Source organism: Sinohyriopsis cumingii, chromosome 3 (assembly GCF_028554795.1).
Source record: "Sinohyriopsis cumingii isolate HCF-2022 chromosome 3, ASM2855479v2, whole genome shotgun sequence".
Lineage (NCBI taxonomy): Eukaryota > Metazoa > Mollusca > Bivalvia > Unionida > Unionidae > Sinohyriopsis > Sinohyriopsis cumingii.
The window spans coordinates 34,325,084-34,338,012 of NC_142963.1; the positions used below are offsets into that span (position 1 = coordinate 34,325,084).

Genomic DNA, 12,929 nt, shown 5'->3' on the forward strand with positions numbered 1-12,929 from the left:
TTTCCTTTCATACTGGTTATATTGTTAATGGACATAACAGGAATGACAACACAGTAAATATCAGAACCATGAATGAAGAAGGATTTACAGTGGTTCCTTGACTTACGATTTTAATTCGTTCCATGACGGAGCTCATAACTCAAATTACTCGTATGTCAGATCAATTTTCCCCATTGAAATGAATCGAAATGCCATTAATCCGTTCCGGATCCCCAAAAAAACACTGCAATATTTTTGATACATGTTTTTAAATAAGAAAAATGTACTTATAAATAATGAATATTGTATAAAAACACAATACAATAGAATGTACTGCAATAAACTGGTTTTATTAAGTATAATGTACAAAAACACAATACAATAGAATGTACTGCAATAAACTGGTTTTATTAAGTATAATGTACAGCATTTACCTTGGAGATCAGATGACTTGAAGGTGCTGATGGAGGTGGAGGAAAAGGCTGAAGTGAATAACTGAATCTTATTCGCTGATTTTTGCCCTTTTCGCCACACTTTCCTCACTTTCATCTGCATGAGTTTTCGATAAAAACCTGTCCAATGAGGTTTGTTTCATCCTCTGTTTCAGAATGTTTCTGAAATGAGTTAGGCAAGTGTCATTAAATAGCGCTGTCACACGCCCAGTTGCAACTTTTTCTGGGTGTTTCTTTTGAATAAAGTCTGAAAGTTTCTCCCACATTCCCAACATTTCCTTTATCTCACTTGTAGAGATAACCTCCTCTGCCTCCTCCGCGTCACCTATTTCCTGCAAAACCTCCGTGTGCTGCTGCGTCTGTAACTCCTTTAGCTCCTCCGTTGTCAGATCCTCGGAGTGCTCCTTGATGAGCTCGTTGTTGTCACCTTCATCCATGTCCAGGCCCATGGACTTGCTGAGAGATACAATCTCCTTCACCACTGCTGCTTCGGGTTCGAGTCTTTCAAACTCCGTTTCAGACACAACCTCAGGCCACAGCTTCTTCCACACAGAGGTCAAGGTCCTCTTTGTAACACCCTGCCAGGCCATATTGATAATTCTGAGGCATATCATGATGTTATAGTGGTCCTTCCAAAACTCTTGAAGGGTGAGGTTTGTGCTCTCCGTCACCTCAAAGCAGCGGCGAAACAGGTGCTTGGTGAAGAGCTTCTTGAAATTAGAAATCACCTGCTGGTCCATGGGCTGCAGGATAGGGGTGGTGTTGGGTGGAAGGTAGAGAACCTTTATAAACTTGAACTCTTCGAGGATGTCATCTTCGAGATTAGGTGGGTGAGCAGGTGCATTGTCCAGGATGAGAAGGGCTTGCAGGGGTAGGTTATTTTCCTGGAGATATTTCTTAACGTCAGGACCAAAGACCAAATTCACCCACTCCACAAAGAACTGCCTGGTGACCCACGCCCTCGGGTTTGCCCTCCACATAACCTGCAGTTTTTCTTTCAGAATTTTATGTGACTTAAAGGCTCTGGGGTTTTCCGAATGATAAATGAGCAGCGGCTTAATCTTGCAGTCGCCGCTTGCATTGGCGCACAGTGCGAGGGTTAGCCTATCCTTCATGGGTTTGTGGCCTGGCATCCTCTTCTCCTCTGCCATTATATAAGTCCTCCTTGGCATCTTCTTCCAGAAGAGTCCTGTCTCGTCACAGTTGAAGACTTGCTGGGGTATGTATCCTTCTACTGCTATAATTTCAGCAAAAGTTTTGAGGTAATCCTCAGCTGCCTTCATATCCGCGCTCGCTGCCTCACCATGCCTGACAACGGAGTGAATGCCGGTCCTCTTTTTAAAATTCTCGAACCAGCCCCGACTGGCTTTAAACTGCTCGCCCAATGCCTCTTCCGTAGAAGTGCCTGGGGTCTGCTGCAGCAAATCAGCCTAAATAGCTCGTGCCTTCTCGCAGATTATATAGCCTTCGTCACGGTATCTCCTGCGAGCTGGTTCTCCGTCAACCACACCATCAGCAGCTTCTCCATATTTTCATGGATAGATGTCTGCTGTTTAGAAATTATTTTAATGCCCTTGGCTGGCATTATAGCCTTTATTGACTCCTTTTGCTTCAGTATGGTGCAGATCGTAGAAGTACTATGCTCGTACTGCTTCGCCAAGTCGACTACACGCACTCCTTGGTCATGTTTTTCGATAATTTCTTTCTTTAATTCAATGCACATCATCTGCTGCTTCTTCTCAGCACTGTCCTTCGCACTCACTTTCTTTGGATCCATGGTTGGAAAAACGAAGTTTTGCAAAATAACTGCAAGCACAAATGCGAGCACAACACTGATGCTTCCACTGCAAGCTAACCACTTAAAGTGAACGAGTGAGACACGGGATGCTGGGCGGATGTTGCGACGTTCACTGTGGTGTTCGCTGCACCAACTAGCGGTGGGGTATCTAAAGCTGGCTCGTAACCCGAATTTTAGCTCTCAACTCAAAGCAAAAAATCAGCCGAGAGACGGCTCGTATCTCAAAAAACTCGTTAGTTGGGACACTCGTAAGTCAAGGAACCACTGTATTTCAAAATTGTTTCAGATTGATTGGCTTATTTTTTTCTTGCTTTGAGGATGTTAATGGATCAGATTTAGAAATATGTATACAACACTTTTTGATGAGGTTGCTCCAATTTAAGAAGTTAGATTGAAGCAAAAGAAACAGAATCATGAATGGTTTATGAAATACAGGGAATATCTATTGAACATTTATATGAAAGATTAAAAGCTAGAAAATAGACGGTAACAGAATTTTCAACCTTGTCTCGACTATCATAGAGTATTTGTTACAGAAGAATCGCTGCTCCTATGTCACGGTGTATGCACATGCCTTTTGATATAGTTTCTTCCCTCATATCTTCAGTGTTCCTGAAATAAAATGATTTTACTTTCTGTTCAGCTATAAGTGCTTTTGGAACCAACAAGCATAGTTTTGCTGTTTGAAGTGTGGGACAGCAGGACGAGTAAGGCAGTTTTTCGCTATCAGAATAAGCTATTCTTCTGATAAAGAAGCAATCAACAACTTTTTATGACTTTATGAAGGTCATATGTTGCTATCCTGATTTATTTTACAGAATTACATATAGATTACTTATTGATTATATTCCAAGGCTAATAATTTTTTTATTAAAAGTTCTATATCAGCCTTATGCACTTTTCACAAGATTAAATGCACCTTATCCATCTTGCAATAATCCATTAGGGCTACCAGACTTTAATAGATTTGCAGCCCAGGTGCAGCATTCCGGTGGCCCGCAAGGACACCAGGCATAAGATTTGTTGCATGCTGCTATATGTGTCAAATAAAATGTGCACATTTTTTTGTTTTTCTAATTTACACTAAATAATTTGTGTTAGATGCTCATGGAGAAATTTCAGAATTGTGTTTTAACAGGCATATGCTTCTGATAGCACTCTACTAAATTTTTTTACAGGATGCAAGGGCAGGATATGTGTTGTGCAAACTTGATTTCTGGTTTCATCAGTATCACAGCTGCTAAACACGTGAAAATTTTACATTAAGGCTCAGTCATTTTAAATCACTGAAAGTTATGGATAATAAGTGGTGGGGATGAAATGTTATACTTGACTTGTTACAGTTTACATTTCATGATACACATATCAAATTTGATGACCTTTTAATCTTAAGAAGGTCTGTCAGTAGTGGGGTGGTGCCATGTTGGTTGTATTTCTATTACGCAGATTACATACATCTGTTCATACTTAATTTTCATCCATTACAAGATATAAAAAGTACTTCCAATCTGACTACCTGTTAGGTCTCAGTGACATTTTATTCAACCATTTAGGCCATTTCTGGCTGCTCCATTTGATCAGCTTCAGGACTCGTCTTGGTCACCATGCCCCTTTTTTTTTGCACTTCATGAATATTTTTTAAACATCTTATTAACATCTCCATGTCTTTATTTAAATTTGGAAGCCAGTTTGATACTATCTTGAAAAAGAAATTGTCTTCACGCAAAGGAAATCTTATATAGAATAGGTCTGAGTGGGGGAGTGGAGATGACTAACAGTCAAGTCCTTTACATTGTACCTCTTGCAGACATAAAACAACTGCAGAAGCCACAAACACTTGTTTCTGCAATTAATAGAAGGTATTACTGATAACACCATCTACCCTTATGCAATTTAACAAAATGACTCTAACTTGTGCAGTTTGGAATATGTTTCCTTGCAGATTCTGCGCTAACTTTCTTTTTCATCTCATTGGCACATTTAGTCACTGATCACATATATCAGCATATAAGGAGACATTACAAACTTGTTCTCCATGTATGATATAAGTAATTTATGGATCATTTAGTAGCTACTATTGCACCACGTTTGTCTGTTGCTTTGTATCTAATTTGACCTAGTTTGGATACCAATACTTCCTGTGTGTCACACAGTGAATATACTACAATTCTGATTGGTGGTTAATATTTTACTCTGGATTTAAACAATCAGTAACTACCAATCCAAATTATATGTGAAATATTTCTCTGCATGACCGACCAGAAATATAGCCCACATATTCAATGCAAGTAGACAAGATGCAAAGCAACAAAGAAACTTGACATATTTGTTGTTATTAAACGATCAGAAAAGTTCATAAATCATGTATGGAGAACAAATCTGGAATGTCTTCTTTACACTGATGTATGTTATCAGTGGCTGTACATCTTGAATGGATAAAATAAAATCAGCATGGAATTGGCGAGGTTAGGATGTGGGGGCATATTCCAAACTATCTGAGTTTGCTACCTTGTGTTTTGTAGAAGACAAGTAGGTATTGCAGATAGTTTTCAGTCTTACTGACAGAAATGAGTACATGATCATGATACAGCTGTGTCAGTTGAATTCTCAGTTTAAAAATTAAAAGCAAACTACTAATAATTATTCACGACAGCTGGAAATTAAAATAACATATAGGATAAGTATCATTTTATATTGTTTCTTCACCTCTTGTATCAATATCGGATTTGTATTGAAAAAATATAAATTTATCGATATATCTATTAATTGTTTCACCCCATCTAAGTAATTTGTCTCAGGGACACAATAAGTTTGGGGATATTCATCTTGTTAAGATTAAATCAGATAGGCGATGCCTTGTAACTAAGCTTTGCCCTGATATTTGATGAACCTTAACCAAAAGTATACATTCCTTCATAAGAGTCAGTTCTTTTTATACACCCACCTTATGGTGGAGTGTATTATTTGACAATATTGTCTGCCCAGTGGTCTGTTACCAGTTTGGTCTCTGCACAGTAACTTTAATTGTCCATAGTAAGAAAACTTTTGTAGAAGAATTCTATAGATTTTTGGATCATATGGTCAGGGTTACTGTGATTGAAGGAAGAAAACTTGTTTCCATGCAATAACTCAAGTTTTACACCAGTTACTAAATTTTGTGGATGGCTTGCACTTCGAGTAAGGAAGAACCTTATTGATTTTGGAATCAAAAGGTCATAGGTCAGGCTTACTATGACCAAAAGAACAGATGGTTTTTGCACAATAACATTACTTCTACATGACTTACCAAAACCAAACTTTGAGGATGGTTTGCACTATTGATTTTTTTGGTCAAAAGGGTCAAAGGTAAGATCACTGATAGAAAGAAGAAAAATGCACAATACTATTTACTCCTGCATCACAGACCTGACCCACATTTTGTGAATAGTGCACACTTTGGGTAAGGAAGAAACTTTTTGATTTTACACTTAAGGGCAATGGTCAAGGTCATTCTGATTGAAAATAGAAAAATGCATTGAGCACAGAATTTAAGTAGTGTGTATAAAGGACTGTTAAACATTGGCCGGCGGGTAATGTGCCATTTACTGTACTTTTTTTTTTTTACAGCGGAAGATTCTTGATGGCAGTCTTGGTTTTGCAGCTGGGGTGAGTACCTACAATACATTGAAATTTCTTGATTGAACAGGTAGCAGAGGGGTGTATGAGAGAAAATAGCATGTTTATACATGAAATATAAGATGTGTATGCCCCAGTTGTAATACTATATAGTTTTACCCATGTTCATCAGTCACATGTCTCATTCTTTCACACACCGCTCCAGTGGTCTAGTGGTTAGAGTGTATCGCAATAAACTGCCACGCTGCAGACATCATAGTGATGTGACTGAAAAATTGTTAAAGCTACGTTAAAAATCAAAATCACACATCTTAAATTAAACCTAGTACAATGCTATATATATATATATATATATATATATATATATATATATATATATATATATATATATATATATATATATATATATATATATATTATTATTAAAGACAACCTAGGTCAAGTTTAGTTATCAAACGTTTGTGACAAAACATGCCTCTTTATGACATGGAACTCAAATAATGGGCATGGGGCACCAATGTCATGTGAACATGCTTTGTTTGAAATATTGCTGGCAGAAAAATCAAAATAATATCCACATTCTTCTGACAGCTTAAAAGTAATGCATTCCCCATCACATTTAGTATGAACATTTTAATACATGGCATAAGTGATGTGGAATATTGTACATTTATTGCTACTATTAGGGCAGATAAGGCCCCCAGAAATGTGTCTTTCTTACTGCACTTCTTATAAAATTAGGGTAGGTAGGTAGTTTTTGTTTTTCTTAAAACATCGTGTATATTATAATGATAAGTATATATAATGTACTAAGTGCTTTGAGTACTCGGCAAAACCAGCTCAGTTCGCTGCACAAATAAATTTTGAAATGTTTATATATTTTTAATTTGTATTTTTTTTTAAAATTTATTTCTGTTCGAGGGAGTACTAGGGTTGGCACCAAAAAACAAGAATGTTTGACTAGAAACACATTTTTTTGCCTAACAGATTTGTTCACCCAAAGCAATTTGTTTCCCATAAGGATGAGGTCTGAATGCAAAATGATTTATCACAAGTGAACAAATTTGTGTATTTCCTTCAAAAAGAGAATACAGTTTTTTCTATTACCAAATCACAGAAGACAGGGAAACATGATTGTGTGAGAAGATATGATAGCATGAGGAGGATACAATGTTTTGCCTGACAGACATTCTGTCAACAAATCACTGTTACTTAAATGAAGTATAATAATAATATAAAAAAGAAACTCATTTTATATTTTGATGTCAGACACATGTAATATTATACTGGATATGTACAAATTGGATATCGCAATGCACAGGTCGTGGTTTGTAAAACTTTGAAAGGTCTTGGAATTTTTGCAAAGTTGCTTTTATCTCTTGGAAAGTCAAATTTTCCCCAAACTTCTTTGAATTTTTGTTAGGGAATACAAAACAATAACACTGAACAAAATATATAACTTTTGTAAGTTCAGAATTCCTTTTTTCATGTATTTTCAAAATTAAATACTTGAAATGGGATACAATTAGGTTGATCATATGACACTTTATGGAAGTGGTTGCAAGACAGAGTAGCTTCCCTTTGGTTTAGTGGCATACCAATTTTGTCTTCTTCATTCATACTTATTTATGTAGTAATAAACAAAGTAACATATGGAGATTGCCATAAGAAAATACTCTCCTTGAAAACTTTTGAAAGTCCTTAGAAACATTTTTGAAATGTCCTTAAAAAAGGCAACTCTTAGTGGCTGTATCAACCATACATTACTAGTCAGTTTCTGATGGAAAGTGCCAATGGCAAAAGTTTAGCCCCAGCCAAGTGCATTTTTTCATAAATAAACCATATAATTTTGATTGCATGATTGACACAGCACTTATTTTATGGTACTATTCTCATTGGGTCAGCATTTTTCTCACTAAACTTGGTTATAATTAGTTCATAGTACATGTATATGCCACTATGGCATGGAAATGTGACTTCAAAAATTGACTTCAAAATTAGTGTCCTCTTAGACGACCAGTGCCCAATGCCATTTTGTAAGTGACAGGCATAAGATATTAGAAAATTTAAGAGACTGTATTTTATGTTGGATAATTAAACAAACAAAATTGTCAATTTGTTTTATAAAATGGGCTGCCAATAATGTAAAATGATAATGTATAGTCATGCTAACAACATAAAAGCAAAGACACTGCAATACATCATCTAGGATGTAATAATTAAGTGTACAATAGTCACACATAACCAGTTACAGGTGTTACTCTTTAAAGACTCAGGTTTAATCATTAGACAAATGAAATTAAAACCAAAAAAGATCAGGGTCAGTGCTGTTTGTTGTAATGATTGCTCCTAACAAACTGCACAGACCCAGATTTGCCAGCACTTTATGCAACAAAGATCCTGATCTGCTTTAGCATAATGCATCGGCAATTTTAGGTCTATGTTGTTTGCTTTGATGATTACTCCTAACAAACTGCACAGACCCAGATCTGCCAGCACATTATGCAGCGGCAGATCTGGGTCTGTGCATTTTGCAGTTGGATTTGTCTTATAAGCGATTATGTATGGTACATACTGATCATTTCTCTCATTTGTAGGTCATGACAGCTGCTTCCTACTGGTCTCTGTTGGCCCCAGCTATAGAGATGGCAGAACATTCAGGGACCTATGGTTCTGAGGGGCAATGGGCCTTCATTCCAGTTTCAGTTGGCTTTTTGCTAGGGGCTGTCTTTGTATACAGTGCTGACATCTTTCTTCCATTGCTGGTGGGTAAAACTATAACATTTTATTAGACCTCGCAGGACAGTGAATAATGCAATAGAAAATACAGATTATTTTTTGTCTTTAGAGAACATTTTAATATCGTATTAATTAAATGTTTACTGATTACCATGCTTGTATGAAGTACATAATAGATTATGCTGTTGATATGCCATTATCTACATCATCCACAGTTGAATTAATATAATTAAAGTTTTGTTTCATTGTATTTGCATCAAGTTTTATGCATGAGATCTTCATGGAACTTGGGGGTATTCCAAGAATAAATTATTCTGAACTCCTCCCACAGTCACTGTGACCTTATTCGTACAGAGTATAACTTGACATTAAAGCTTAACCTAAGCAGACAAGTTTTGTCTATCAGTAAAGTCTACAGCTGTAGGTATGGTATGTTTGTGGTGTTTAATGCTTCATTATTACATAAAACTGAGTGTAGAGCATTGTTGAATGAGGTGTATGAATGGGGTCATATTCATGTATCAACATCAGATGCCCTGGTGTGTTGTTGTACTTATCATTTTTCCAGGGCATACAAATCAAATGACTGCATTTTGTGTGTAATGGCTGAAAGAAAACAATAGAAATTTTACAAGTAGAAAGACAAGATGTACTCTTATTCAGTCAAGTAATGGAAATAATGATACATGCAAATGAGATTTCAACTCATCTATTCCACAGTTATCGCTGCTCATTCTCATTTGCTTATTAGTGAAAATATGTTTCCTATATTATGTGATTTCCTGTAATTAACTGTAAAACATTTGATTTTTGCTATATTCCTCAGAAATAATAGATGTAGAGTGACTTGCTGAAGTGGCTATTTCTCAGAATATTTCTTAGTTGGCTGTATGTGACACTCATGTATCTTGATCGGGAGCTGCCATCCAAGAAAAGGAACAAATAGAGACATTGTACATGTACCGATTTTAGTCCTTCATTAGGAAAACTTTAAATTGCGTATGAAAATTTCAGAGGCTTCCTTTTATGTACAAATAGAATTCAGTCATTGGGTTATGTTAGCTGAATCCCTCTTGCTGTTCACAGACAAAAAAAACTCATTATAACAGGTTTTGTCCTATGGACAAATCCCGGGTTGTAGTTATGAGGGTGTTTATAAATCTGGGACAGGGTGTTCCTTGCCTCATTCATTTCCACCCAATGCAGAAGTTGGTGATAATGACAAAAATTACTTTACTTTCTTCATGTTAACCCCAGTGTAAAAGTTGTATTATCCTGAACTTTGTCCAATAGTAAACATGGAATCTACAGCTGTCAGAATCACCCCAGGGAAATTAGGACATGGTGAACTACTTATCCCACACTAATTACTTAGTGATTTACAGTTGATCAAATCATTGAAGTATTGCTTATATCTTCAGGTGTAGGTATTCTGTGTTCCAGGAGTTTGGTCAGGGTGTTACATCCCTTATCATAAACAAGTTTTAGCCTGTGTTGGAGTTAATAGTAAATGACTCAGTCAAGAGAAATTTGTATGTGCAGTTCCTGTGAAAGCTGGGAGAAACACTGTTAAGTAACCCGTGTCACAAATGAAAAAGACTTGCAAACTGTAATGATTTCACCATAAGGCTTCTTAAAACAACCCTTAAATTAAGGAGTTATGGAACAATAGCAGAAATGACAGAAGTATGTTCATTGTGGTCAGATCACTTGTTCAGATCTGGATTTTAACATTTGACTCAGTGTTGTTGGTCACTGTACCAAACAAACTAAAAACATTTTAATGACAAAAGGGACAGTCTGCATTAAAAATATTCAAACAATCGGCACCTGCAGATCAGGGTCTGATTGTTCTTCTGATTACTCCTAACAAACTGCACAGACCCAGATCTGCTGGCACATTATGCAATGGCAGATCTGGGTCTGTGCAATTTGCAGTTGGGCCTGACTTATAGGCATGTATATATGGTGCAACAAGCATGAATCCATCAGTAGACTTAAGTGGGTGTTCCTGCCATTTGATACAATTAGCCACTGAAAAGGATGTTTAAAAACTGCTGAGAGTTTTATGATATCTTAGTGGCAATATCATGTTATTTGGATGAAATTGTGAATAGACATATTTGCTGACTTTTACGATTTCTTAGTCTCTATATCATGTTATTTGGATGAAAGTGAATAGACATTTTTGCTGTGAGTGTTATGATATCTTAGTGGCAATATCATGTTATTTGGATGAAAGTGTGAATAGACATATTTGCTGAGTTTTATCTTTTTAGTGGCTATATCATGTTATTTGGATGAAAGTGTGAATAGACATTTTATGTGAATTTTACCATGTTTTAGTAGCTATATCGTGTTATTTGGATGAAAGTGTGAATAGACTTATTTCCTGTGAGTTTTATGATACCTTAGTGGCAATATCTATATAGCTATATCATGTTATTTGGATGAAAGTGAACAGACATTTTTGCTGTGAGGTTTATGATTTCTTAGTGGCTCTATCATGTTGTATGCATGAAAGTGTGAATAGACATATTTGCTGAGTTTTACCATTTTTAGTGGCTATATCATGTTATTTGGATGAAAGTGTGGATATATTTATTTCCTGTGAGTTTTATGATTTTGTAGTGGCTCTATCATGTTATCTGGATTTTTTCATGCCACTCTTTTCATGCTCCACCACTTACTTTAGTGGCATCTTGATATGACCCTTTCTGTACGTGTATGCATCCAATCTTTTCATGCCCCAATGCTTGCTGCAGTGGCATTTTGATATCCTGTCTATACATTCATACATCCAATCTTTTCATGCCTCACCACTTACTGCAGTGGCATCTTAATGTATGTGTATGCATCCAATCTTTTCATGCCCCAATGCTTACTGGTATGATGCTGTCTAAACATGCACACATACATCCAATCTTAATGCAAGGGCTTTTTGATATGACTGTGTCTATACATGCATACATCCAATCTTAATGCAGGGTTATTATGATTTGATTCTTTTTATACATTTGTACATCCAGTCATCTGACCCAAACAGAGGAATAGCAAGTTTGTGTTTTTGAAAAGCATAACATGGACAAATTACATTTTGAATGCATCATGCCCACAGTTTGTGTACCTGTTCATGAGAAACAGTAATCACCTGCATTGTTAGTGAGATGTCTTTTTAGTGATGGTTGTATTGTTAGTGAAGGGGCCTTTTTGTGAAAGATGCATTATTAGTAAGATGTTCTTATAGTGAGGGATGCATTGTTAATGAAGGAGCTTTATTGTGAGGGTTGTATTTTTAATGAGGTCTTATAATGAAAGATGCATTGTTAGTGAGGCAAACTTATAGTGAGAAATGCATTGTTAGTAAGGCAAATGTATAGTGAGGGTTGCATTGTTAGTGAGGGGGCCTTGTAGTGAGGGATGCATTGTTAGTGAGGGGGCCTTGTAGTGAGGGTTGTTGCAACAAGGCTGTTTCATAACAGAGCTTAAACACACAAAAGCAGGGTATGTAATGCAGCTGTAATTAGTATGTGACAGAATTTTGTGACTGCAGCGTCTCTTTAGTTTAATGGATTGCTGTGAAACTTAGTGTATATTATAGTCATTACTAGACATTGTTAGTATATATTATAGTCATTACTAGACACTGAGGCGGAATCATTGTATTAATGCCACTTTCAGAAGAGTTACATGCTTTTTTATGCTAGACTCATCTCCATTATGGGATAGTAGGAGAGGTTGGGGTATATTTATGTGAGAAATTGTTCACCATTCCTCAAGTTTCAGGCACAAATCTAGTTTGACTATCTTGGAATGCAATTTTTCAATTATGTGTACGAGAGAAACAACACCATGATGGCTATATTCAGAGATATTCTTTCTAGACTTGTCATCTAGGTGCCGTAATTATCGCCACTCACACTAAACAGGGGGAAAAATATATGCTGTAATAATGGTTTAGATGGTATGCCAAGTTGGTACAACTTAAACTTGTTTATCAATTTCAATTTTAGAGCAAAGTAATCCCTGACTTCCTGCTGTTGGTATGCCATTTTTATCTCATCATTAAAAGATTAAACAATGTACGATCTGTTGTTTGAACAGGGTGTGAACACAACAAACATTGCTGTGTCGCTAGAATCAGACACCAAGAAAGAAAAGGATGGACTTGGGGAAGAACTGGTTCATATTCAGATGGGGGACAATGAAGATATAATAGGCTAGTATTGATTTCAATGAATATACCCAGGACTGCATAAATATTTTATATTTGAAGACATTTTGGTGTAGTATCACAGCAGAGTTCACAGTAGTGAGAGTTTCTTCTTCTAGAACCTCTAACTTCT

General features: G+C 36.3%; 1 protein-coding gene across 1 annotated transcript in view; it reads left to right on the forward strand.

The window, feature by feature from the left end:
* The window catches only part of LOC149802664 (zinc transporter ZIP11-like), a 135,864-nt gene that overhangs the window by 13,101 nt on the left and 109,834 nt on the right, over positions 1–12,929 (forward strand). The window contains exons 4-7 of the mRNA XM_089953818.1: positions 821–1,302; positions 5,826–5,874; positions 8,442–8,609; positions 12,688–12,802. Coding sequence (XP_089809944.1) covers positions 821–1,302; positions 5,826–5,874; positions 8,442–8,609; positions 12,688–12,802 — 814 coding nt within the window. The remainder of the gene's footprint in view (positions 1–820; positions 1,303–5,825; positions 5,875–8,441; positions 8,610–12,687; positions 12,803–12,929) is intronic.